Source organism: Theobroma cacao, chromosome 5 (genome assembly GCF_000208745.1).
Source record: "Theobroma cacao cultivar B97-61/B2 chromosome 5, Criollo_cocoa_genome_V2, whole genome shotgun sequence".
In the NCBI taxonomy this organism is placed as follows: domain Eukaryota; kingdom Viridiplantae; phylum Streptophyta; class Magnoliopsida; order Malvales; family Malvaceae; genus Theobroma; species Theobroma cacao.
The window spans coordinates 1229323-1255119 of record NC_030854.1 but is presented as its reverse complement, the minus strand read 5'-3'; the positions used below and the strand labels follow the sequence as shown (position 1 = coordinate 1255119).

At 38.3% G+C, this 25797-nt stretch overlaps 10 protein-coding genes and 1 long non-coding RNA gene across 14 annotated transcripts; 3 read left to right on the top strand and 8 right to left on the bottom strand.

Moving 5' to 3' along the window:
- LOC18597649 (peptidyl-prolyl cis-trans isomerase PASTICCINO1) lies at nt 2682-8966 on the top strand. 2 transcript variants are annotated; one of them, XM_007026796.2, is made up of 21 exons: nt 2682-2838; nt 3081-3160; nt 3255-3339; nt 3482-3551; nt 3753-3850; nt 3982-4104; nt 4340-4372; nt 4659-4717; nt 4824-4908; nt 5325-5483; nt 5577-5634; nt 6059-6207; nt 6400-6497; nt 6578-6647; nt 6839-6898; nt 7106-7162; nt 7509-7577; nt 7707-7784; nt 8162-8263; nt 8350-8421; nt 8517-8966. In XM_007026796.2, exons 2-21 carry the CDS (start codon nt 3087-3089, stop codon nt 8802-8804), a joined length of 1887 nt encoding a protein of 628 aa, XP_007026858.2. In that variant the 5' UTR covers nt 2682-2838; nt 3081-3086; the 3' UTR covers nt 8805-8966. The 2 variants fall into 2 exon arrangements, with proteins under 2 accessions (XP_007026858.2, XP_017977360.1); XM_018121871.1 differs by lacking the exon at nt 2682-2838 and having other exon boundaries at nt 2881-3160.
- On the bottom strand, nt 8910-9603 carry LOC18597648 (CST complex subunit STN1). The gene has a single exon (XM_007026795.2). It carries the CDS (start codon nt 9452-9454, stop codon nt 8981-8983), a length of 474 nt encoding a protein of 157 aa, XP_007026857.2. The 5' UTR covers nt 9455-9603; the 3' UTR covers nt 8910-8980.
- Nucleotides 10401-11266, bottom strand: LOC18597647 (copper transporter 6). The gene has a single exon (XM_007026794.2). It carries the CDS (start codon nt 11051-11053, stop codon nt 10595-10597), a length of 459 nt encoding a protein of 152 aa, XP_007026856.1. The 5' UTR covers nt 11054-11266; the 3' UTR covers nt 10401-10594.
- LOC18597646 lies at nt 12098-13039 on the bottom strand. Its single transcript, XM_018120689.1, has one exon. It carries the CDS (start codon nt 12950-12952, stop codon nt 12353-12355), a length of 600 nt encoding a protein of 199 aa, XP_017976178.1. The 5' UTR covers nt 12953-13039; the 3' UTR covers nt 12098-12352.
- Nucleotides 13944-15238, bottom strand: LOC18597645 (copper transporter 4). Its single transcript, XM_018121186.1, has one exon. It carries the CDS (start codon nt 14539-14541, stop codon nt 14101-14103), a length of 441 nt encoding a protein of 146 aa, XP_017976675.1. The 5' UTR covers nt 14542-15238; the 3' UTR covers nt 13944-14100.
- On the bottom strand, nt 15872-16624 carry LOC18597644 (18.1 kDa class I heat shock protein). Its single transcript, XM_007026791.2, has one exon. It carries the CDS (start codon nt 16430-16432, stop codon nt 15968-15970), a length of 465 nt encoding a protein of 154 aa, XP_007026853.1. The 5' UTR covers nt 16433-16624; the 3' UTR covers nt 15872-15967.
- LOC18597643 (class I heat shock protein) lies at nt 17273-17883 on the top strand. The gene has a single exon (XM_007026790.2). The coding sequence runs from the start codon at nt 17349-17351 to the stop codon at nt 17781-17783; it is 435 nt and encodes a 144-aa protein (XP_007026852.2). The 5' UTR covers nt 17273-17348; the 3' UTR covers nt 17784-17883.
- LOC18597642 (7-deoxyloganetic acid glucosyltransferase) lies at nt 17907-20245 on the bottom strand. Its single transcript, XM_007026789.2, has 2 exons — nt 19659-20245; nt 17907-19556 (listed from the first exon to the last, which is right to left on the bottom strand). Exons 1-2 carry the CDS (start codon nt 20176-20178, stop codon nt 18607-18609), a joined length of 1470 nt encoding a protein of 489 aa, XP_007026851.2. The 5' UTR covers nt 20179-20245; the 3' UTR covers nt 17907-18606.
- Nucleotides 20856-21433, top strand: LOC108662323. The gene is made up of 2 exons (XR_001928237.1): nt 20856-21087; nt 21197-21433. It is a non-coding gene; the product is annotated as an uncharacterized LOC108662323 (long non-coding RNA).
- Nucleotides 21412-22988, bottom strand: LOC18597641 (7-deoxyloganetic acid glucosyltransferase). Its single transcript, XM_007026787.2, has 2 exons — nt 22453-22988; nt 21412-22366 (listed from the first exon to the last, which is right to left on the bottom strand). Exons 1-2 carry the CDS (start codon nt 22970-22972, stop codon nt 21447-21449), a joined length of 1440 nt encoding a protein of 479 aa, XP_007026849.2. The 5' UTR covers nt 22973-22988; the 3' UTR covers nt 21412-21446.
- On the bottom strand, nt 22511-25445 carry LOC18597640 (7-deoxyloganetic acid glucosyltransferase). 3 transcript variants are annotated; one of them, XM_007026785.2, is made up of 3 exons: nt 24545-25444; nt 23129-24100; nt 22511-22593 (listed from the first exon to the last, which is right to left on the bottom strand). In XM_007026785.2, exons 1-2 carry the CDS (start codon nt 25068-25070, stop codon nt 23136-23138), a joined length of 1491 nt encoding a protein of 496 aa, XP_007026847.2. In that variant the 5' UTR covers nt 25071-25444; the 3' UTR covers nt 22511-22593; nt 23129-23135. The 3 variants fall into 3 exon arrangements, with proteins under 3 accessions (XP_007026847.2, XP_017977597.1, XP_007026848.2); XM_018122108.1 differs by having other exon boundaries at nt 22525-22607; nt 24545-25445; XM_007026786.2 differs by lacking the exon at nt 22511-22593 and having other exon boundaries at nt 23015-24094; nt 24545-25436.

Sequence of the window (25797 nt, the reverse complement as noted above, 5' to 3'; positions counted from 1 at the left end):
CTGGGTTGTGACTCGAGTGTGTATGTGTGTGTGTGGGTTTACATGTTCGTGGGGCTTGGGTCTCAATTTGACTTCGTCTACTACGCCCCCCCTATCTTTCGTGTCTCGTTTGCCCTTTTTCTTTCAATATTTTTGCCGTGGATTCATTGATTATGGGATCTTACCAGATTTTTTTTTATTAGGAAAAACCCAACAGAAAGCAGCGACGACCCTTCATCCTTGCTTTTTTATCAAAAGCCAAATTTGGGGTACAATTTCAATGGCTTTCACATCCCACTCTGTCTCTTCCTGGCTTAGCTACTCACATCAAAGCAGTGCCTAAAATCAATCGGGGCAGCATTTCAAGGACGTTTTACCCATTACTTTGATCCTTTTCTCTGAAAATTAATGAATCTCTCAGTACTTTGGAACTATCTCCACCTTAAGCTTACATATTGCATTAGGAAAAGGCATGGCCTTCTGACCCAAGGCTGATGGAACAGAAACCAACCCCTTGTCATGTTATACCACAGTAAAATAATGAAATAATAATAGCTATAGTCCTCTACAAGATACTTATTCTGACATCGAGAGAGACCAATGTAAGGATACCCCCTTTATGACAAATTTTTTTCTATGAATAAAGAGTCAATATTAAAAAACGTTGTACAATTGAGTGACTTAAAGTAAATTTTTAATATATAAATATAATTTTTTTTATCAAGTGTCATGAATTTTATATTAATAAGAATAACATAAACAATAAACTTTAATTCATGGAGATTTGACTAACGGACAATCATCGTTTTCCTTTCCAATGTCAAATTTATATTACAAAGGCTTGAATTGGGTTTTCTGCAGTTAGCACTTGGACTTCCCTTCCTGGTAAACTTTGATTGGAATTTTGTGGGAGAATCGTCCCCTGGATTTTCTTGCTTGCAAGCTCGACCAGGTTTCTTCCACTTGGATAGAAAGTAAATGGATAAAAGAATATCTTAATTCTCCCTGGAAATCATGTGTGAGCAACAGGGTCGAAGGCAGGACCACGCCTTGCCAGTGGAAAAGCAATTTCAACAAAATTCAAAGGGTTGCTCAACCAACCAACCAACCAACCTGTCATTAGGGAGCTCCTCGGACAGCATTAAAAACAGAACAAAAAGAGAAGAAAAAAGAAAAGAAAAGAAGAGCAAATAATGGAGTATGGGTGATGTTTGATGGTAGGTTATTGCTGACAGAGACGGTAGTTTGAACCTTTCAAACAATCAAAAAGCCTTTATATTTAGCGTACGGTTTTGTTTCATAGCACAGAACATGGGGGTTGGGCTTACGTATGTATTCCATTTTGTACATGCTTGATGAAGAAAAATTCTACTAACCTAATGCTACGGCCTAGTAATGATGTTTCATGTTTGGTTTAACTTACCAATTATAATTGAGGCTGACGTGGCTTAGGCTTCTTGAAATGGGAAATCTAATTCACATGATTTTTAGTATTTGTGTACTGATTCAATGATCGTTGTATAATATTTTTTACTATATGAGTAGAATTTAAATCTCACGTTCCCTTAAAAACAAAATTTGATATATTTCCGTTTATTGGGTTTCATCGTGGCCCATGATATAGATTATATCAAATCCCATAATTAAGTTGAAAAGCGTAAAAATTAAGATTCGGTTCCATTCGTATTAACAAGACAAACGGGATGAATCGTTTCATATGATTTCCCATCTTCAAGCTTTGATTAAGTGATATATGCAAAATACTTCTTATTTTTAGAGTAAAATTCAAATTCATCTTCTCTTAAGAATTAAAAAAAAAAGTTAAATACTCAAATAAATCCTTAAATTATATCAAAAAAATTAATTCAAATCCTATCCTTTTATTGCATTTAAATAAGCTTTTGAATTTCTATTTCGGGTCAACTAAGCAGCTCTCTCTAACCATTGACTAACTTTCATTAGTCAACGATATATGTGACATTTTTATACCATGTCATTTGTCACGTGATAGACGATGTGACATTAAATATTATTGATTATAATTGAGTAAATGGGTAAAAAGTAAGCACATAAATCCTAATCAATAATATTTAGTGTCATGTTATCTGTTACATGATAGATGACATGGTATAAAAGTACTACATGTACCTTCGACTAATGAAAGTTAATCAACGATTAGGGAGATGGGTTTATTTGATCTGAAATAAAAATTCAAGAGCTTATTTGAACTCAATAAAAATATAAGGACTGAATTGATATTTTTTTTTACATAATTCAGCGGCTTATTTAAGTATTTAGTGAAAAAATATCAAATGACTTTTTTGTGGACATCAAATTTAATATTTAAGCCCAAAGACAAAAAAAGGATCTAAGATCCCATTCCATTTATATTGATAAGGCAAACCATTTCAAATAATTTCTCATATCCGAATTTTGATTTTGGTACATAATATTTTTTATTTTTTAATAAGATAAAATCAGATGATTTCTTTTGTGGACGTCGAATCCAATATCTAAGTCCAAAGGCCCAAAAAGAAAATCTGAGACGAACCATCTTTTAGGCCTGGGTTAGGTGGACCGAAACTAGCTGGCCTAGGCTGGCGGCTGAGTGCTGGGTAACATTATGGCGCCGAATACGTGCGCCATATCACGTGCATTGATCAACACCGAATCCTGATCAGAACGTTTCGGAATTTCAATAACGTCAACGGCTACTATTGGTCATGATCTTTTCATTTTTTTTTGTAATAGACCAAAGATCAAATATCAGCAGCCGGATTTGATCGTGCGATTCGTCCGGACGCTTGGAAACATCGACGACGACAATTGGTCAATCGCTTCTCAACATTCAAACTTCAGGTAATTAATTTTATTTTATTTTATTTTTTGTTTTTAGAAAGTTTACATGTCAATCCAAAATCGCAAGGCTTTCCGTTCTTAGTTTAGTTTGTTTGCTTACTGAGAAGAGAAAATTGAACATTTTTGAACTGTTAATTAGAGATATCGAAGCCCAATTGAATATAACTATTTTAGTTGAAATTAAGCTTAATTTGAAGTTAAACGAACTTTGATTGTAGTAAAATCTTGCTCAAATTCTTCAGTTAACGATGGCGGTAGAGGAAGATGCTGAGCAGAGCTATTTACCGCAGAAGAAGAAATCGGAATCTGATGAAGACAAGAGGTAACTTATATTTTTCTTTTTTTATTTCCTTTATATTTTAAAGTGTTTTTGAGAAAAATTTTACGATTTTGATTTTGGATGTTGGAATTAATAGGAGAAAGAAAATTATTCCTGGAAGCTTAATGAAAGCTTTGATGAGACCTGGAGGAGGTGAATCAAATCCTTCAGATGGTGATCAGGTTTGTAATCCTTTTGTTCTATCTGTTTCTGTTTCAACTGTGCGTAATTGGATAGCGAAAATGTGAGATTGTTTGTGGTGTTTGGAAAGCAACGCAAAGGGCTGAGTTGTGAATTTGGAGTTCTTATCATGATGTTTTGTAGGTTATTTATCATTGCATAGTTAGGACGTTGGATGGAGTTGTCATCCAGTCTACGAGATCAGAAAATGGAGGTGAATATACCGTAAGAATTTGAGTAGATTTAACTTTTGATTGATTTGTTAGGGTGAGTGAAAATTATGTATACTTGGCCTTCTGGTGAATGGTGGAATGTTAAGTTTAATAAGTAAGCCTCAAGTAAAGGATTGTGTACGGTTAAACTGTCTAATGGTATATGCTTTTTCAGATTGAATTGACATTTGTTTATGTAACAGGGAAAGGTATTCCGGTAAGAGATGTATTGGGCAAGAGCAAAATGATATTGGGGTTGTTGGAAGGAATTCCGTCAATGTTGAAGGGTGAAGTGTCGATGGTATTATCTTCATGGTTTTTTGAATTATATTTGTGTTTGTTGGTCCAAAATATGTAAATAAAAGCAAAATTAAAGGAACTATTTTGGAATTCCCTTTATTTCTTAAAACCTGGGGATATCTCTTGTTTCAGTTCAAAATGAAACCTCAAATGCACTATGCCGAGGATGACTGTCCAGTTCCAGTTCCAAGTAATTTTCCAAAAGATGATGAACTCCATTTTGAGATTGAGTTGATAGATTTCTCCAAAGTCAAGGCAAGAATGCTGCAAATTCTATAATTGTAGTTTTGTTATACCATTTTAGTGTCACAATTTTGATTCCTCTATACGATGTTAGTGTTCTCATACATGCTTTCTAAGTAATTTCAATAATATTCATCAGCATTCTTTCTGATGTTTGAGGTGCTGCTGATGTCTAGCTGTCACTCATTGATTTGCATGTAACCTCTTTGTAGTGCTAATGTCCTATTATTTTTATGCCCATTTTCAGGTCGTTTGCGATGATTTGGGAGTTTTGAAGAAGGTATAGTGCCACAGTAGTGCTTAATGTTGGCTAGAAATATCGTGGTAGTTGGAAGTATGTACGGGGGATTGGGAAATTCTTGTATTGTTTGACATGCTTTGATATTGCGAATATACAGACTAATCTTTAATTCTTGCTGCAACATGAATTGTCATCATCAACATCATCATTTTTGGTTTACTCTACTCTGTTGCTATATGAACCTTTATTCTTACTTCCATATTCGCACCACATTTGTTTTAGTCTGAAAGATATCATATGACTAGTAGTTATGTAATATTGGTAGGTAGTAGATGAAGGACAGGGTTGGGAATCACCGAGGGAACCATATGAAGTAAAAGCTTGGTAATAATTTATTCTCAAGCCTTTTGCATGTTCTTTTGCGTGCATTGCACTAAATTTCCAGAATGTTTTGATCATTTGTCAGATGTATCATATAATATTTTTTCAGGATTTCTGCAAAGACAGGTGACGGGAAGTTGATTCTGTCACACACAGAAGGAGAACCATATTTCTTTACTTTTGGGAAATCTGAGGTTGGTAATTTGTTCTCTATGTTGGATTTTGTTTTTACTTGGTTATCCTGGTTTTCTTTATGTTATAATGTGCTCTATCAGTGTTTGCGATAAGTAGCAATTGCACCATAAGTTTGATAGTTTTGGTTCCTGCTCATTTGACCCAACATGATGTAGCGAGTTGTTGTGAATACTGAACTTTGGCATATAAGTTTTTGTTTGGTGGAAATTTGTGTTGTTTTTTTTTTTTTATAATTGGGGGAGAGGGGATTCAAACCCTGCTCTTAAGGCAGGGAGATTATGCACCAACCACTGAGCTAAATTCTCGGGTGCGAAATTTGTGTTTGGTTGATAGGCATTTTGATACTGCCCTTTTCATGTTGTCATGCTTAAGCTTCTTTTGATATAGGATTTGTCCTTGATCTCGTAAAATTTAGGTACCTAAAGGTCTGGAGATAGGAATAGGAACAATGGCACGGAAAGAGAAGGCGATCGTTTATGTTAGAAATCAATACTTAACCCCATCTCCCCTCCTGCCAGAGATAGAAGGCTATGAAGAAGTTCATTTTGAGGTGGAGCTTGACCATTTCATCCAGGTAAGTCATTGGCAGTCATTGCTCATAAATGTTTAATCATATTGTAACCAACTTGGTGAATGTAATTGAACTCTCAAATGTTGGGATTTATAGGTGAGAGATATGCTGGGAGATGGGCGCCTAATTAAACGACGGCTACAGGATGGAAAAGGTGCTATATTTGGTCAAACTTTGCCTCAGAGAGATATCTTCGTTCTTTTCTCTTCACTTTTCTCTTCCTTATGCAACACTATAGCCATGTTTTATTGATGCCATGTGAGAATCACACAAGGAAAAATCTGTTGTCAACATATTGTTAATTCTTGTTCCTATAGCTGCCAATTCTTGTGACATTGTCAATTTATATATCCATTCATGTGAGACCTTTATTTTGACAATATAGATTTAACAATTTTTACACTCATTCTTTGTTGACGGAAAGATTCCTAGGATGATGCTTTGCTAGGTATGCGCTTTATGTGCTAGTTACTGCCTCTATTTCAGATTTCCTTTAATTGTGTCTCTTTAATGAATGACTAAGATCCTGTTTAATGGCTGCATAGATGGTGATTTTCTTTGTTCTTTGGAATGATCAGGGGAGTTTCCTATGGATTGCCCACTTCATGACAGTCTTTTACGTGTCCATTATAGGGGCATGCTTCTTAATGAAGTAAAGACAGTCTTCTATGATACAAGAGTTAATAACCAGGGCGACCCTTTGGAGTTCAGTTCCGGAGAAGGGATGGTGAGTTCACCCTTCTAAAGTTGAAAAGATTTCTTGAAAGATATTTTTTTTTTGTCTGTATATTTCGTTTTGTACTGGTTGAAATCAAATTGGTATATCAATGCCCATGACCTACAGGTTGTTTTGATCCAGACAATGATGCTAAGACTCTGATTTTTCTTTAATCTAGTAAGCTTTTATTTTGCCTCACAGGTGCCTGAGGGATTTGAAATGTGTGTCCGCTTGATGCTCCCAGGAGAGATTGCACTTGTCACATGCCCTCCTGATTATGCATATGACAAATTTTCAAGGTTGCTTCTTTTTTTTTTTAATTTTTATTGTGTTATTTTATTTGTGCCTGACTTGAATGCCTCTCTTCCTATTTTGTTAGGCCACCTAATGTTCCTGAAGGTGCTCATGTTCAGTGGGAAATTGAGCTTCTTGGTTTTGAGATGCCAAAGGTAATGAAGTCTTAACTTTTAGGAACTTCCTGTAATAGTGTCATTCTGAAATAGCTTGCTTTCAAATATGACTTTCAATATAATATGGTTGTTAAATTGTCAATATGCACCAAGACACTGTTACAAAAATGGAGTGTCCTGCTTTTTTTTCTTTTACCTGTCTTGGTGCCTAACTTAAATATCTATTACAGGATTGGACTGGTTTGAACTTTCAGAGTATAATGGATGAAGCAGAGAAAATTAGAGTCACGGTATGTGGCTTGTTATATGTTGCATTCTGCCTCAATGAGCCATTTTTCATTTATTGGATGTCTGGTGATGGACTTTAGGTCCCCATCTCCATGTGTATGTTTGCAAGCTGTTGCAGTGATGCAATATCCTTCTGTTTGTTGTGCTGTATGGCCATTAATATGCCATTGCCAGGAATATTTAACTGTCACGCTATCATTTTTCTACAGGGTAACAGACTCTTCAAAGAAGGAAAATTTGAACTTGCCAAGGCAAAGTACGAAAAGGTTGTATGGTTACTGTGTTTCATAGATCTTAGATCACCTTTATGATGGTAGACTATTTGTTCTATCATTTGGCTGATGTATTAAGCATCTAACCAAATACACAAGCCCAATACTAACAATTATAACAAATATGGTAATAAATGATAAAAAAACAAATTACAAATGGAGTACTAAATAACCCAGTTTTGATTACCATACTGAACATCCACTCCAAATTGAACTGGTAATGGATCGAGAATCTGAACCTAAATGAGCTTACAGATGTCCATGTGAAACCAGTTACCATGTTTCTATGTTACATTTAAGTGCACAATGAATTAAATTCCATGTGTTGCTTTATATATAGGTGCTTCGGGAATTCAATCATGTTAATCCACAAACTGATGAGGAAGGAAAAGTGTTTTTAGACACTAGAGTAAGTGTCATCCTGCCTCATGTAACTGAAAAAATTTATTCTATTCTATGATTTGTCAGTTGTCAAATGATGTTAAATAGCATGATTTCCAAGTTTGTTAATTTCGTTTTCCTGTTTTATTTCTTGAAGAATCTATTACATCTGAATGTGGCCTTGTGCTTCCTCAAAATGGGAGAATGCAGAAAGTCCATCGAGGCCTGTAATAAGGTGTGTAATGACTTCAAATTGGAGCCCTCTCTTTTCTCTCTCTTTAATGGGAAGATGAAATTTTTGATGATCTTATTGGTCTTTATGAGAAAGGATACATCGATATGAAAATAAATAACCGATGGTATAATGTTAGCGGAAATAAGTTGTTGATTGGATTCTGAATTTTCGTAAGGATGACTTGAGCACATCAAGTTTTGAGGTTTAAAGTTGAACACAGGGAAGAAATAAAGAGAGAAACAACCAAGACAGCAGATCTGAAAATTTTACTTCATCATGAGCTGCCTTCTGTTTGACTTGTTTACTTATCTAAACAATTGATTTTCCGAGGATTTTATTGAATTGGGATCTTGATATCTGTTGGTGGAGCTATGTAGGTTTTAGATGCAACCCCTGTACACGCGAAGGCTCTATACCGTCGCGGAATGGCTTACATGGCGGCTGGAGATTTTGAGGAAGCAAGAAGTGATTTCCAAATGGTAGTGATAATGTCGTTCTTTAAGTTTAGTGGTCTTAAGACTGGATTCTTGACCAATCTCTAATCCATGTTTCTGGATACTATTAGATGATCAAAGTCGACAAGTCTGCAGAACCAGATGCAACAGCTGCTCTAGCGAAACTGAAGAAGCAAGAGCAGGTGTGTTAATCAGCCAATACATTTTCTTTGCCATTCAAACACATAGTGGAAATGTGAGGAATTGATTTTGTATCTCTCTACCAATTCATGAGCAGGAAGTAGAGAGGAAGGCTCGGAAACAATTCAAAGGACTATTCGACAAGAAGCCTGGAGAAATTGCAGAAGCTCAAGTTGAAGATAGAGGTGGAGATCAGGCCAGCGGTAGTGAAAACCAGAAGAACAGTGAGGAGTCGTCATCATCATCATCAGATGGGGTTGACGAGTCTCAGGATGTTCATCGAGCTGCTGCTGGTCAACCTCGACTCGGCTGGCTTTACAACTTGTGGCCTCCCGGTGGAAGAGTACTTTCCGCTCTTGGGCTTCAAAGATGTACCATACTTTGACACTCTAATGTCGGACCCTAAAACTTGTTTTGCTTCTGCAAAAATGTCTTTTTAACAAGAAAAAAACAATAACACATGACAAAGGAAAGGAAGGAGACCAAGCAATGTCCAAACCCAAAAATTTTCTGAAATTCTTTAGAAATACAATTATAATTACTTTTCCGTTTATGCCCAAACTATCCGCCGTAGCGGCGGCGAGCCAAGCTGAGGCAATCCAGCCAATGCAAAATCTCGGCGTTGGGGTCCCTTTCAATCACAACATCAGAAACGGTGACCTGCAGCTTTCCTCTATAGCTGGTGATCCTGCCCCGCACTCTGGCGACTTTCCCAACCTGGACATCGGAGGCGAAACGTTTCGCCGCCTCGGAAATAACTCGAACCGTCGTCGGTTGGCGGGATGAGAAGTAAGGGGAGGTGAGGTGGTTGAGCCAGAGGACGCAAGTGACATTGGCGGTGCCATCGTCAAGCGTGAACTTGAGAAACTTGTTGGGTTTCTGGTCCCGAGAAGTGATTACACCCAGGATTTCGGCGCGTGAGATTGGGTTACCTTTGAGATAGAAAGTGGATGAGTTGTTGGGGGAGGGAGTTAGAGACAGGAGATCGAAACCTAGGAGCTTGACATGGGTGTTGTGCAGTGCTTGTTGATCCATCAGTGACAAAAATGATAAGACAACTGAGAGAGGAAGACTGGTCGCCTGGTTTGGGCTTTATAAATATGGCGGGAGGGTTTAACATTGTTCCAAAGACTAATTTATTTTGCACAAATTAATATTGAATTAACAAAAAATGAAATTTATTTCAACAATAACTAAGCATAATCACGGAAAAGGAATAGTGAACCAAAACAAATTGCAAAAGATTATATAATTTTGTATGCTAAAGTGCTTATATCGAAATCATATACTATAATTAATTTAATCATGTCTGGTTTTAATGAAATGATGATTTCATTTCGGATTTATTCTGGTTAAAGGCTGATTTTCATAATTTGATCCAAATTGCGGATGTGAATGACCATTCTTTAACAAGTCTATTCCGATTTTAATCGAAAAAGAAGTAGAAACATTGTTTTATGTATATTTTTATCTCGAAAAACCTTTTGTATAAAAGAGAGAATATAACCGACGATTCGAAAGGGTCGGATTTATAACTATAGGGAAAGAAAAGGGGATTCGGATATTTGTATAGTTGTTCTTGCTGCTGTGTTTTGGAAAATGGAGATGTCCACATACAACAGAGCTCACGTGCTAAACAAGCCATTGGATTATTTCACCAAGTTGGGAATCATAATCAAAATTTTCAATTCTTGAGTCTTTTGTCCTTTTCTGGATAAATTATTTCATCATTTGACACTTGGAAACATGTTGGTTCTCAATGCTTGGCCCTTGCCAATCACTTGTTTCTTCTTTTAGTCTCGTGATCCTCAATCTAGAACAAAACATAATTATTTCGACAGCTGTTAAGGGGCGCTGAAAAAACAAGCAATGAAATATTCCATCGGTAAAAGGTAGACTAGCCCTATTCATTCTAGGGGTGATGTTAACAATGTCTTAAATCTTGGGGCAAAAACAACAAAAATTCAGATCCATTCCCCTAAAGTATAACAAAGAACCTTGCAAAGTGAACCATTCATAGATCATTTGGCGAATGAAAATTGCTTGAGTAAATGAGAGACAAAGCTATGAGCAACTTGATTATAAGTTCTTGATACCAAAGAGAGTATGAAAAACTCCATTTGATTTACAAGCTCTAAGTTAAAGCTCAGGCAACATGACTGGTATACCGTAACATCAAATCTTAGAAGCGATGCCGTCGGGAGACATGTACCGCTGCTCGGTGGTTTCCTTAGCCTGCAGAGCACGAAGCTTGACGATGAAGAACCCGATAGCATGACCAGCAACGGCAGCTATGAAGATTCCAAGATTGTAGGACATGACAGAGAGCATAACCATGTAAGCAAAGCACATTCGGACGGCATAAACACTGGCCTGAGTGAAAGCTCCGAGGACAGGTTTGGTGCCAGGTTTAACCGGTGGCAACATAGACAAAACCTCGATGGCGGCGCCTAGCAACAGCACGAAGAAGATTGCCAGTACATACATGCCGGAGTTGCTTTCCGGCCACCCAGAGAAGAGAACTATCACATCTTTACCCCAGTAGAAGCTCATGTGCATATCCATTGATTTCATGCTACCGTTTGACGTTGACCCTGCCGGCGTTGGCATGTCCATGCCACCATGATCAGACATTTTCAGGGAGAGAGAGAGAGAGGCCGGGAGGGAGAAAAACTAGAGAAAATTGGAGAAAGTGCAAGCTAATTTTCTTTGGGAGTATCTGTTTTAAATAAAAAGAAGCAGGAAATAACGACGAATTAACACCTTGGGGATAATGACCAATTGGTACCCTTAGCAGATTCTTGCCTTTCCCTTTACTTAATTTTCTCAATGTTTTGTTTGTTTCTGCCACTTTGAAGTACTAGTTCACAAATGATAAGCAGTCCCTGTGAAACAAGCTACAAGGTCTACATCTAATAACTAGTTGGGGGAGGAAAATTACCAGCTTCCCCTCTTCTGACGGTGTTGTTTGATGGGATGTGAACTTTCTTGTCCATTGCAGTCTCTGACGTGATCATTGTTTGAAGATGAATAAGTTGTCAGAGAAGTTCTAGCTACTAGATTTTTTTTACTTAATTATTATTATCCTTGTACCACCATCAGCTAATAATGTTGCTTACAAGTTGATCTTCCCTCGAAATTTCTGCATTAAATATGAATTAAAGAGATTGTACTATTTAGATTGGACTAATGTGAAGCTTTTAACCCAATCCTATCTTTTTTTTATTGGTTTGGTCAAGAACCAAACTCTATGTATATTTATAAGTAATATTTTAATCTATAGCAACTTAATTGGGCCCTCTACCTGTAGATTTGGAAAGAGATCAGCATGTCCAATAAAGCTGTGGACCTTAATAGAAGGGCCCTAATACAAGCTGATTCCCCTTCCCTTCTTCCTCTTCCTTCCTAATCTTTTTTAGTCAATCATTTGGTTTACCGCTAGAGGAAGAATGTAAATATTTCACCCTTTTTTTCTTTTTGGATGAATAAACATCAAATGTTAAATACTATAATGTTTGGTTCCTAAAAAGTACAATTAAATGCACAAGATGAGTATATGTCATAAACCATTTTAAATTGATACCAAATACAGGGAAAGTGCACCTTCCATTCTCATTTTCTTGAACTTTGTTTGCGACTTATAATTGTATAGAGATTTTTTTTTTTAAGCTAATCATTTTGATAATTGACTTAATTGTCATTAATTACACCAAATATCGCATACAGTAATATAATTAATCTAACAATGGGTTCTTACAATCACATCAAACAAAATATGAACTGCTATTTGACCTTGGATGGCCATGGATTACATACGGTTTATTTGGTCTTCTGCTTATACCATTAACATGGTTTATTTTCATGGAAATTGTGCACTCCCATAGTTTCAAACAAAACCCTTTTCTCCATCTGTTAAGTTTAAAAAACAAAAGCTTAAGTGAAATCATCAATGGTGAAGAATTTGGTGGAGACGACGCCAATTTCACAAAGCTTAATCACTTCAATGTTCTTGTTATCCAGTGCTGAAGAAAAAGGGGTTTCTCGGATGGTATCCTGGCAACTTCTCGTGGCATTAGCAGCGTTGTTCAGATCTTCGACCATGCTGTCAATGGAATCGGAGTTCAAGTCATCGTTAGCCGACGAAAGCTCCCGGATCGTCTTGTTGTTATCCAGCTGACATCTCTGGAGAAGCCGGCGGTCGGTGGAGCTGGAAGAATTCTTGAGCAGGAGGCTAGCTATGAGGACTCGGGCGTCGGTTGCTTTGACTTGTGCAAAACGCAAAGCGGTATTAGCGATCTCCCCGGCCGTCGCCGACGGGGCAGATGCTGCGCTCGGAAATAGAGTGTCGACACAGAACTTGTAGTCCGACGTATGGTTGCAGACCTCGTTCACAAGGTCTTTTCCACGCAAAGGTTCATCAGGTTCATCTGCATATGAAGGATGGATGATGATCATGAAGATCAGTAGCAACAATGGAGAGAGAATCTGACAGAGGAGAGTTAGAGAATGAGATTGAGATCGAAATCGGACCATTTCTTGGAGAAAGATGAGACAACGGAGATACGCAGATTACGTTTTTTATTTTGCTTTCTTCACTTCAGGCTTTCAACTTGCACGACATCCACATGTATATATAGCCATGAATTCTTCAAATAGTCTGAAAACGTGGTCCGGAGGCCGACACAAATTTCAGGTAACACATGTGATGCTAACCCTAGTTAAACTCATTATCAATTATCGTAGTCGTGTCACATATATACTATACCTATATACATTCACTCAATATATATGATCACTCAACTTGTTTAACAATTTAATTCTTGTAACTGCTTTCGGAATCAATGGGTTGCAAGTTTTCATGGTTGTAAAAGAAGGGAGATTATCATCCTATAATAGTAGGGGATTCTTTTTTTAATTGTAAGTAGAAGGAATCAATATTTAATTAAAATAATAAACTTACCCTTTTGGGTTACATAGAAACTTGACAAGCTAATCAATTTCGACACCATCATCCCCTTATAGGATTATAATCTTGATTATTGAGGTTAGTTTGATCCTGTTTTCCTAAGTTTTGATTTTGATTTTTGAGCGTTATAACCTTAATTTGTACCAAAAATGGAAAAAAATGACAAAATTTCCCTAAGTTTTAACAACATACAAAAGCAAATATGGTTTCTTTTGTCAAATAATAATTTGTAAAGATTTATCCTCAATATTAAAAATAGAGCTGCGAATTATATCATTGTCTCAAAATCTTTACATTTATAATTTTTTTTAAATTGATTAAATATATTTGACAAGTTTAAAATATAAAACAAAATTATTTTAAATTTAAATCTGCTTAATTTCGTGTCAGATGTAAATTTATCAAATTTAATGGAATTGGGGAAGATTAAATATTTTGTTCATTTATAAGCCTTAAATCAAATTACCAACTTAGTATTGAAACCTTTTTTTTTTTGCACTAACATTAAATTAAAAGTGAAATTTAAGTTTTTTTTTTTATAACAATTCATGAGGGAAAATGAATGCAAAATTCTTATGAAGTTGTTCAAAGTTGCACAACAAGTAACCCAAATTACAAGAGATTAACTTCTGTCAATCAAAACACACAGAGAGTAAAGAGTAAACACATGGAAAATCAATTACCCCCTCAATTTCCACTTAAACACAGCATTTTCCTACTTCCTGGGGGGAAGGTCCGGCTTCTTCTCGGACCCGCCGGACTTTCTAAAAGCCCGACTCCCGAAAACCAAGAACCCCACCGCGTGTCCGAAAACCGCGGCGAGGAAAACGCCACCGTTAAACGACATGACAGCCAGCATCACCATGTAGCTCAGCCCTGCACGCACCGTGTGCATCGCCGTCTGAAAGAACCCAGCGGCGACCTTGTTAGCTCCAGGCTTGATGATGCTGCAGTAAGAGAGCCACTCCACGGTCACTGCCAAGGCGAACACGAACATCAAGGCCAACGCGTACATGCCCGAGTTGGAACCCGGCCAACCGGAGAAGAGGATTTCGGATTTGTGTCCCCAGTAGAAACTCATGTGCAACAGCGACTTCCGATGCACGTGGAGTCCTGTCGTGTTCCAAGCCGATGTCGTTTCCACCATGTTCACCATCGACTTCAATTACTTCCTTTTCCTCTGTTCTTTCTTATTGTTTTGTATTTGGGAAAGAAGAGAAGCAGGGTTTTAAAGAGGGAACAGAAGAAAATACAGAATCTTTCTTCTTTTTTTCTTCATTTCTAAAGCTGGGTTTATTGAGTTTGCATGGTTCCACGCTCATTTCCAGGGCAGGTGGCTTACTCTTCCATGGTTATAATCTTCCAGGGGGATGTTGATTGGTCATGTCTTTGGCTTGTACGTGCTCGGAAGGGGCGTGGGGGAAGGATTGAAGGAGAAAAAGAGAAGTGTACTTTAGAATCCTGCAAAACTCGATCCCAAGCAATTCCCCTGGAACTGACATTTCCAAGTTCGCACGGACCGAATGACTGCCAAGGCAGAGATAAGAAGCTACTTTATCTTTTTGTACTAATCTCCAGCTTAAATAATTCCAGCCAATGACGCATTGAAGCAGAGATTTTAGATCTTATTCTGTCTTTATCAACTAATTTCCCTGCTTTATGATTAATTAACTAAAAGCTGTGTAGCGTATGTCTATCTGTGGGTCGCCAGTGGAAAGGCAAAGAGAAGAGATGGGCATGGTGTTGGCACATGGGCTCTGGTCCTTTTTGAGTTTTAGCCAGTGTAAACACTGTAGAAGTTTCTCAGCAGGGGCCCAAGGCAGGAACATCATCTTCTTCTTCTGTTTGATTTTCAAGATAATCGCCTCTAAAAGAGTAAATGGTTATTATATTGCCAATAGTAATAGTCTAACATAGATGTGATGGAAGTTATAATTACAACATCTAGAATACAATTTATTAACAGAAAAAAAAATAAAAACCATTGCATTTAGTATATAATTTGACTAGAATTATGAGATTTTATGTAATAGTATAATTTTGAAGATTTGTATTTGATATACAGTAAGCTTATATAGTATCTATACATAATTATGTTATATAAAATAAAAGTTTAAAAATCTTTTCAAAATAAATAGTTTTAAAATTGTGGGTATTTATCTTTTTAAATTTATTTATTAACAAAAAAACGATATTAATTCACTCGTTGTGTATTAATGATGCGTCATCTTGCAGTTAATTGATAGTGTACAATACATCAAATATAAAACTGTTTACTTAATTGCCTTCAAAAACTCGATGGTGTTTTTATAGTTAACAAGTTTAATTCAAATAAATTTTGATTATAGTAAATCCATCATAACCCTAATATTAAACTAGAGATTAGCTAATAATAAGAGGAACATTACTAGTATTTATTAATTATATTTATTTTAATAATAATATATAAGAGTAGTACACATGCACACTCAGATCACATTTCTTTATTTTATATGATCATGAAGTCTTAATAGTTGGGCTTTAACTCTCAAACCTCTCATTTCCCTCATGAAATTCTTAAAGCAGAAGCAGAATCTCTCACACTAGCCAAGGATCTGAATGGTTCTTTTCTGGTTGCCTTTCCTGGCTTCTTTTTTAGGAACTGTCACGGTGAGCACCCCGTTCTCCAAATATGCCGTCAGCTTATCAACCTTTGCATCCTCAGGCAACCTGAACCGCCTCACGAACGAGCCGCTGCTCCACTCCACGCGGTGCCAATTGTCGCTCTTCACTTCTTTCTCCGAGCTCTTGTCCCCGCTGATGCAGAGGATCCTCCCGTCCTCCAATTCCAACTTCACTTCGTTCCTGTTCAGCCCTGGAAGATCCGCTTTGAGCACGTGAGCTTCTGGGGTCTCTTTCCAGTCCAGGTTCGCCAGCGCGAACGGTGATCCGGAGGAGAAAGCAGGACGAGGCGCAACCAGAGTGCCCCCGAAGTTGAATTCCTGGAACGGATCCCAGGCTTGCTGGTAGAAAGGCTCGTGCAAATAGCTATTCGGAACCTTCGACATCGTTGTGAAACAACTAGCTAAGGAGACGTCTAGGTACTAAGGTGACAGTTAACCCTTGAAATGAAACAAATTAATGATATAAATGTTGATGCTATATTGCTATGAAAGGCTAAGATATCGGGATAAGTATTTAAAAGGGAACAATGGGATTCTAAATGTACAACAATCTATAGTGTAATGCTAATTGTGTGTGTGTGTGTGTCCATGATATTTCGGGGGAGGAATCCTCTTTTAAAGAAGATGGAAATGTTGCCTGTCCTGAATAGAATTTATGGATGAAGGGATGTAGACGAATATGGCATCCGAATATATGTTGTCCCTCAATGTTGAATGGAGTTCCTGTGCACGAGAGGATAATCCTTTTTAGAATAGAATATGTTGCTAAATTGGTTCGAGGGTAAGGCTGATGCAAGGAACATTGACGCCGTGTTATCAGCATAACATTAGGACCGACTTAACCCATACTAAATTGGGTTTGAAAGGCACTGAAAAACGACAAAGAGAAGACCGATGGGTCCTGGCAGGATGTTAAGTTTCTTTCAAAGTCCAAGATTTCTAGAGGTGGCAAGTAAGCCCGTAGGTGTTAGCACATGAAATAAATCATAGCCAGGCCCTGGTCCATGAGCCAGAACCTTCTCATCTGTCCTGTGAATGGAATGGCAGTGGCTGCCACGCAAAGAGGAGGATTGTAGATGGAACTTGGTGGAAGATTTCAGAAGAAACATGAAGCATCGAGCCATCCACCGATTTCCAAGACAATCAAAAGAGAATGGCCCCGAAACTTCAAGATCCTACAAGCCAAACTTTATATATAAATCGCATCCAAGCTTTTTTTTCTTATTCAGTGAAAGAACTAGCATTAAGAGTTGTTCCCTAAAATCTTTCTTGCATCACTACCTTCGAAAAAACAAAGAAAATGTCCCTGATTCCATCTATTTTTGGCAACAGGATTATCTTCGACCCATTCTCTTCAGATATCTGGGCACCTTTAAATTCTAATGATGAGATTTCAACATTTGCCAATGCCCAAATCGATTGGAAAGAGACCCCAGAGGCTCATGTAATCAAGGCTGATCTTCCTGGACTGAAAAAGGAAGAAGTGAAAGTGGAAATCGAGGAAGGAAGGGTTCTTCAGTTAAGTGGAGAAAGAAGTGTGGAGAAAGAGGACAAGAATGAGAAGTGGCACCGTATAGAGAGGGGACGTGGAAAGTTCCTTAGGAGATTCAGGTTACCAGAAAATGCAAAGGTTGATGAAGTGAAAGCAACAATGGAAAATGGAGTGCTGACTGTGACAATGCCAAAGGTGGAAGAGAAGAAGACAAAACTCAAATCCATTGATATCAGCAACTAGATTATTAAGCTGTCCAGCCTATGAAAAAAATAATTAAATAAGTAATGGAGTGATTGTGTTTATTTCATATAAATAAGTAATGGAGTGATAGTGTTTATTTCATTGGCATAGTTTATTTCTTTCTTTTGCCAAAACAGCTGTTATGCGAATGGGTAAATTCTCTATAGTTTTTTAATGTTTCGCCTGTCATTGATTTGATGATAATGATTTGCGATGGTTTCAATTCATTCCTATTCTTTCTTTATTTTTAGCATGGAAAATGGATATTTATTTTGAGGTATTTTTGCATGTACAGGTGGGCATGAATATTTTTTGGCTGAGTGTGACCCATTTGGTTTCTCTGTAACAGGGTATTAGCAGCTGAAGGGATTTCTTTCTACGTCTCTGCTTTTTTGTAGCAACCCCCTTGCCGGTTCTTTCAATAAAATGTTCATGCCCTTCCAAAAAAAAAAGTGTTTAAGTCTTCTTCTCAACAATGGTTTTCCATTGATTACATGTCTTCAGACACTTCACAAGCCGAAGGACTCATTGATCCTTTATGATTTCTATCAACTTTTCCAAGTTTTTTTTATTTTGAAAAAAAGGCATTTCATTTCAACACAACACGGATTTAAATCAAATTCTTGTAAGAGTACAAGAACATCACCAGATTTTAAGTTGTTAATAGACCCATATCAACTTAAAATCCAGGCTCTGCAAGAAAACCACACAACAAAAGTATCCCTTTCGTTCCCTACGCAAAAGTATCAACTTTGCCAAGATGCAAACCGAAGATCCATCCTACACTATTTCAAGCCTGCTTGGTAATCTTTTGCTAGCAACATTATGTAGGAATGAGTGATCGTATATCAGTAATCAACCGCTGGAGGTTGCAATACGAAGATCCACCTTCCTGGACACTCTCTTCTGCCTGCCTTGTAATCTTATCCATTGATTTCATTATCTCATCTCTCTTATCTTCCATTAGATCATTCACCAGTTTCTCAACCGTTGATCTATCACATGTATCTTTCATGTCAAAACCAATCCTCCATAATTCACTCACACATCTGCTGTTGACTAGCTGGTCAGCTCCCGTAGGCCAACAAATCATGGGCACCCTCGCGTAAATGCTCTCCATGGTTGAATTCCATCCACTATGCGTCAAGAACCCACCGATGGCTGGATGGGCTAAGACCTTTTCTTGAGGCGCCCAACTCACTATCAACCCTTTCTCCTTCGACATGTTTTCAAGCTCCATCAGGATTTGTCCTGGAGTTGAATCATCTTCTTGTTGTCCAACAATGGGGTTGGGTAGAATGACCCACAAGAAAGGCCTGCAGCTATTGAGTAAACCCTGCCCAATCTCAAGGATTTGGCTGCGAGATAAACTTACCAAACTCCCAAAGCTAACAAAAATGACTGATCCTGATGGTTGAGAATCCAGCCATGTAATGCAGCTTGTGTCTTCTTTGCAGATAGTAACATTGATTGAATGTAAAGGATTTGAATCCTTAATACAATAGTTATTAAGCAGACCATGCAAAGGACCAATGGTGTAAATTTTAAAAGGCCAAAAAGAGCTAAGTTTAAAGATTACTGGGGCTTCGAGTTTGTCAAAGGTGTTAAGTATCACACCATATGCTTGAGACACAGCTGAGGATCCATAATTAGTACTGATTTCTATGACTTGTTTGCAAACTGTGTCAAACCTGGCAAAACCCGATAGATCCCGGCGTCGAACAGACATTCCCAATCCTGAAATGGAAGTGACCGGCTTGTCCATATCTTTATCTGTTAAACAGAATATGGTTTAATTTCTCACTGTTCACACAAGAAAAATTAAAAGTCAAGAGAGTTAGATGGTCACAGCAACTATATATGCATGCCTACAACCTCGTAATGGAACTTCCCCTTCTTCGATGAGCTTCAAGAGATGAAAGTCCATCCACATGTAGTGAGCACACCCTCCTTGAAAGGCGAAGACAGGAATATTCCCAAACTCCTTGGCAACATCCATGGCGGAAGAACACATGATTGCCCAATCTGCTATGATGCACGTGGGAGGCCGCAGCCCTGTTTTTTTCTTCAACAACTCACTCAAAGCTTGCTTCGCCGCAGCTTTTGTAGAGAGCAAAAGGTCAACAAAACCTTGTTCGGACCGTCTATGTGGATCAAGACCGAGTGGGACTTTATCAGGGTAGGGCAAGAGCTGAAAATTAGGATACCGGCTACGGAATGCTGGAATATCGGAGGAAAGAAGGAGAAGGTCGTGGTTGCGTTGAGTGTTTAGGAAGGCGACTTGGAAATTGGCATGACTGAGAAGTTCTGCTAGCCTAAACATGGGTTTGATGTGGCCATGTGCAGGGAAGGGCAAGAAGACTACGTGAGGAACTTGGGGTTCTGGTTGCTCCATTATTAGATAACAATTTGCTTTGGGCTATTGGTTGCTCAATTCCGGATGATAACACCCAAATATAGGTAGAAAACTCCTAGGAAACATCAATATCTGATCATGCAGACATGAGGCTCCACGCACACTATTGTCGGCTATCTGATTGTGATCCACGAGACTGGAATTGGAGGACAAACAGCAATACATTTCTTCTTGTTTTTATCTTTTAATTAAATTAAGTTGATACACGAATATATTATTAAATTATTATTTTTTAAAAAATATAAATATAATATATTTTTTTTATTTAATCTAATTTTAGGCTAATTTTAGTTTAATGAAGTTTCTAAATATTGATGATTCACTTTAGTAAGATTTGTAACTTTATCACAATTGATTTCTTTTACCTAACTCTTTTATTAAAAAGATTAGGTAGCAGCGTCACAAGTGCTTACCTAACTCTCAAATATGATATTTATAATTTGAATATTCCACTTACAATTTCTTGACGATAGGACATTGGATTAACATTAATTGAAGAACCTATCTTTCTAACTTGTTCTCTCCATGGGGTGAAAAGATACTGCCCAACATCAGAAATCAAAATCTTAATAATTCTAATAGCAATTCAGCATTAATCTAATTTTATTAATTGTTGCAAGATTCGGATAATAATTACTGGACCAGCAGTGCTTAATTCTCTGGCTGACATTTGATCAAAGTTGTCAGATTCATTGACCTTATTATGTGTTCAATCAATTTCTCCAGGTTGCTATCAGAAGACCCACCTTCCTGGACACTATATCCTGAGCTTGCTTTGCAATCTCGTCTATTGATTTCATAGTTTGTTCTCCCTTATACCCTCCATGAAACCTCTCACCAGGAATGCCTAGGTTACACGCAATTGAATATGATTCAAGCACCAAAAAGGTGTGTATTATCCAGCTTTGTAACACTCGATTCTAACAGTCATATCGAGTTTTTAAAGTTTTTTTTAATATTACATATATATAAAGTAAATGATCGTGGACGTATTCAGTGTTTGTGAAGGTGACTTGGGAGCTAGCATAACTGAGAAGCTCTGCTAGTTTGAGCATGGGTTTGACGCGGCCTTGGGCAGGGAAGGGCAAGAAGACTGTGTGGGGTGCTTGAAGTTCTAGCTGCTGTTGCTCCATTTTCATAGATTTTTTGCTATAGTTAAGCTCCTGGATTTTGAACTTTGGAAGAATGAACTTTATGTATACATATGCAAGATAATTGAAACCAAAGTACTCCATCATAACATGTTATTAAGTTTCAAGTTCTTGAATTAGCATCTCTAAGTTGCTAGAGGAAGACCCGCCATGGCTAACACTCTCTCGAGCCAGCTTCGAAATTCCATCCACTGATCTCATAACCTCCTCCCTTCGATCTTCCATCAATGCCCTGACCATCTTCTCCACCGTTGACCTATCACACATATCCTTCAGGTCAAGTCCAATCTTCCACACCTCACTCACGCAACTGCTGTTGACCAATTGGTCAGGTAGTTTGGGCCAACATAGCATAGGGACACCAGCCACCATGCTTTCAAGGGTCGAGTTCCAACCGCAGTGGGTCAAGAACCCACCCACCGATGGATGAGCCAAGACCTCCTCTTGGGGAGCCCAATCCACAAGCAACCCTTTTTCTTTTGTCCCCAAATCGGGCTCTCGTGCAATGATTTGGTTATGGTCCTTCTCTCCTGCGATTATGTCTGGTCTAAGGACCCACAGGAACCGCTTACCGCTGTTCACCAGCCCGTGCCAGAACTCCAATAATTCTTCACTTGTTAAAACCACATGGCTTCCGAAACTCACATAAACAACAGATCTTAGCGGCTGTGAGTCAAGCCAAGTGATGCAGTTGTGGTCTGCTTCCCTCAGGTTGCCGTTGAATGATGAATGTTGTGATAGATCTCCAAGACGAGCTTTCCGGAGAGCATGGAGAGGTCCAATGGTGTAAACTTTAGGAAGAAGGGGGATCATTTGAGAGAGAACAGGAGCTTCCAGGGAGTCAAATGTATTGAAGATAACAGCAGAAGCTCGAGTCATGGCTTGAGTCTCGCTTACAAAGAATTGAAAGTTAGGGTCTTCCAATTGTTTCAATCCGAAAGAATAAGGCCGATCATGCAGTCTTAAACTGCCTTTCATTTCTGGAACGCTGCTAACTTTCTGACCCATATCACTATCTGTAACAATTTTATCTTGCTAAAATTTTTCAAATATAACACTAAAAATAAATGTAGAATTGAAGTTGAGCAGTTTAAAAGCTTACCTGAAAATTGAAGCTCTCCTTGTTGAATGAGCTTGGGAACACAAAGATAAGACCACAAGCAACAACTACTTATAGTTCGAAAGATAATCACTGTTATTTGTAACTCTTCTGCAACGTCAATGGCAAAAGACAAAATCCCATCTGCGATTATGCAACTAACAGGAGGAATATCAGTTTTAAGGGACAAAGAGGTAAGCAAATCCCGGAGAAGTGGCTTGGTAACATTCTTGATTGAGTGCACTAAGTGCATGAAGTGTACAAGGTTACGTGGATGATCTTCAGGGAGTCCATCGGATACAGACTCGAAATGAAGGGTGGGGAACCGAGTGGAGAGGTCTTGGAGGTTGTTTAAACGACGGTGACTATGGTGGGTGTTGAGGAAAGTGACCCGGAGACCAGCTTGACAGAGGAGTTCTGCTAGGCAGAGCATGGGTTTGATGTGGCCTTGGGCAGGGAAGGGCAAGACCAGAACATGTGGTTGCCTCATCGCAAAGTCACGAGTAGTGGATAATGGTAACATGTCTTTATATGAACACATGTAATGTTAAATTAAGCATTAAAATTTGAAAAAATAAATTAAGCATCAATGTATTATCATTCATCTGATTAAAACATAGGTTCCAATACATTGTTTTATAATGACAATACAATGTTATTACCAGTGAAGTGATAATACCTTCAGATCACTTCTTGCCTTCAGAATTGTTGTGAGCTAAATGACTCCTTAACCGTATGTCATCAATCAATTTGTCGAGGTTGCAGAAAGAAGACCCCCCTTCCTTGACAGCCTCATGAGCCAACTTTTTAATCTCATTCACTGATTTCATGATCTCTTCTCTTTTATCCTCCATCAGATCTCTCACCATTTTCTCAATCAATGATCTATCACACGAATCTTTCATGTCAAAACCGATTTTCCACACATCACTCACAAACCTGCTGTTCATTTGCTGGTCACCGATTGCAGGCCAACAGATCATGGGCACGCCTGCAAATATACTCTCCAAGGTTGAGTTCCATCCGCTATGAGTGAAGAACCCACCGATGGCTGGATGTGTCAAGACCAGTTCTTGAGGTGCCCAACTCACCAGCAGCCCTTTATCTCCTGTCATGTCTTTAAGCTTCCCCAAGATTAAGCTTGGACCATCCTCCCCAATAATTGAGTCTTGTCGAATGACCCACAAAAAGGGTTTACCGCAATTAACCAAGCCATGCCACAACTCGAACATCTGGTCACGCGTAAAGCTGATTACACTACCAAAGCTAACAAAAATAACTGATTTTGACAGCTGAGAATCAAGCCAAGTCATGCAACTTGTGTCTTCTTTCCATAGAATATTTTCGCCTGATGCTACAGATATCAGGTCCTTCATGCGGACAGTAGAAAGACTATGCAAAGGGCCGACAGTGTAGACTTTGGTAAAATGAGAACCAAGTTTAGCTATCACGGGTGCTTCAAGTTCATCAAAAGTATTGAGTATCAAACCAGATGCTCGTGGCAAGACTAAGGTTTGATCGTTGATAAAGTATTCCAAAGCTGGATCATTGGCTCTCTCGATCCTGAAAATTCCTGGAAGATCACGGCGTCGAACAACATTCTCCAGTCCCGGAATGCAAGTGACCAGCTTGTCCATGTCTTCATCTGCAACTAAAATCAAAGGTTTGATTGCAATTCAAAGTGAAATGAAACAATCTCAAAAACAAAAGGATGGCATATAAGCAACATCATTGCTTCAGCATCTCAAATGAAAAGCTGGATAAACATTATTCTAAAAAAAATTGGGTATTCAATAATTAATGCTAGGACTGGCAAGTGAAATACAACAAGCTTGTTAGTCATATGCTGTGTACAGTTAGGATAGAACTTCTCTTGTTCTTTTACTTAATTATAGTAAATAATTTAAGGTTTGTTTTCTAGTTTTAAAACTGATTCCTAGACAAAACCAATTAATCCAAAAGGAAAACATGAAATCCACTAAAAAAAAAGACTGTCTAAACGTGTATTTCAAGAATCGGAACCACAAAAACACTGATCCAAGCGTATAAAAAGTACTTATTGAAGATAGTTAAGAAGATTTGATCCCCAACTAACCTTGAAAAGGAACATCCCCTTCTTCCACGAGCTTTGGTAGATTAAAGTAAGCCCAGATGCAACAAGCACTCGATGTTCGCAAAGCGAAGAAAGGAATCTCAAATTGCTCTGCAACATCAATAACAGGAGATGACAATAACCCATCTGCTATTATGCACGTTGCAGGCTGTCGCCGTCCCCTTTCCCGATTGAAAGAAATCAAAAGCTCACCGAGCGCTGGCTTGATCACAGACCCTAAAGATAATATGTTGTCATGAAGGCTAAATAGGCCGGGGCGTGGACGATCACTTGACCGACGAACAGGGTCAGGCATGGACAAGAACTCAAATTCAGGGTGCCGACGGTGGAATGCAGGCATATCCATGGAGAGAAGGAGACGATCGTGGATCTGCTGAGGGTTTAGGAAGGTGACTTGGAAACTGGCATGGCTGAGAAGCTCTGCCAGGCTGAGCAAGGGTTTGATGTGGCCAAGTGAAGGGAAAGGCAACAAGACTACGTGTGGCACTCGGGGTTGTGTTTGCTCCATTTTGATTCTCCCAAGGAATTTCGCTTTAGCTAGCTCCCGGGTTCTAATCTGCAGTAGTGTAAATGATGCTAATAGTTTAATTTGCTTCAAACCGATCGTATACAGACAAGGAGATTCTTTCTTACAGTTACAGGAACATGATGAGGTTCTCTGACAATGGTTGGAGCTGACAGAATTTTCTAACTGGATAAAAGTAAAGCTGAGAGAGTTTACTATTGTAGTTTGGCTATTGGTGAACTGCGGGCCTGAGGCTTTCTGACAGAATTTGGCCTCTGACAAACCCAAAGAACAACTTTCTGAAATGGTAGAATGAATTTTCAAACATCAATTAACTAATCAAAACATAACTTCTAAAGTAATTGGTTCCTTGTCTTTACGCAACTCAATACATCTTATTTAGGATCTTCTTTGTTTCAACTGGTGAAATGCCAATGCCTTCTAATCACTTGTTGCCTTTCGAGCAAAAAGATTCATACATGTCTGGGCCACCTCTCTCGGTGCTGTCTTCTTCCTCAGCCGTTTTAGGTCATCCTCTGATCTCCCTCAGATTTACGTGATTCATAGCGGAGATTGTGTGATTCATTCCATTATAGCATCAGTTTGTGTTTTTATGCTGAAATTGTGTTATTCTTTCCTTGGTTGAATCGGTTTGTGTACAGATTTGGCCCCCTGGATTTGTACAGATTTTCTTTCATGCCCAGGGGGATGCTTGAAAATAATTAGTTGA

Bases quoted from the DNA above. Each gene is read 5' to 3' on its own strand.
- LOC18597649 (XM_007026796.2), top strand. From the start codon at position 3,087: ATGGCGGTAGAGGAAGATGCTGAGCAGAGCTATTTACCGCAGAAGAAG. The intron at 6,498-6,577 runs GTTGCTTCTTTT...CTATTTTGTTAG, and splicing joins GCATATGACAAATTTTCAAG to GCCACCTAATGTTCCTGAAG. The intron at 6,899-7,105 runs GTATGTGGCTTG...ATTTTTCTACAG, and splicing joins CAGAGAAAATTAGAGTCACG to GGTAACAGACTCTTCAAAGA.
- LOC18597648 (XM_007026795.2), bottom strand. From the start codon at position 9,454: ATGGATCAACAAGCACTGCACAACACCCATGTCAAGCTCCTAGGTTTC.
- LOC18597647 (XM_007026794.2), bottom strand. From the start codon at position 11,053: ATGTCTGATCATGGTGGCATGGACATGCCAACGCCGGCAGGGTCAACG.
- LOC18597646 (XM_018120689.1), bottom strand. From the start codon at position 12,952: ATGGTCCGATTTCGATCTCAATCTCATTCTCTAACTCTCCTCTGTCAG.
- LOC18597645 (XM_018121186.1), bottom strand. From the start codon at position 14,541: ATGGTGAACATGGTGGAAACGACATCGGCTTGGAACACGACAGGACTC.
- LOC18597644 (XM_007026791.2), bottom strand. From the start codon at position 16,432: ATGTCGAAGGTTCCGAATAGCTATTTGCACGAGCCTTTCTACCAGCAA.
- LOC18597643 (XM_007026790.2), top strand. From the start codon at position 17,349: ATGTCCCTGATTCCATCTATTTTTGGCAACAGGATTATCTTCGACCCA.
- LOC18597642 (XM_007026789.2), bottom strand. From the start codon at position 20,178: ATGGAGCAACCAGAACCCCAAGTTCCTCACGTAGTCTTCTTGCCCTTC. The intron at 19,557-19,658 runs GTTGTAGGCATG...TCTGTTTAACAG, and splicing joins AGGGGAAGTTCCATTACGAG to ATAAAGATATGGACAAGCCG.
- LOC18597641 (XM_007026787.2), bottom strand. From the start codon at position 22,972: ATGTTACCATTATCCACTACTCGTGACTTTGCGATGAGGCAACCACAT. The intron at 22,367-22,452 runs GTAAGCTTTTAA...AAATTGTTACAG, and splicing joins AGGAGAGCTTCAATTTTCAG to ATAGTGATATGGGTCAGAAA.
- LOC18597640 (XM_018122108.1), bottom strand. From the start codon at position 25,070: ATGGAGCAAACACAACCCCGAGTGCCACACGTAGTCTTGTTGCCTTTC. The intron at 24,101-24,544 runs GTTAGTTGGGGA...CTTTGATTTTAG, and splicing joins AGGGGATGTTCCTTTTCAAG to TTGCAGATGAAGACATGGAC.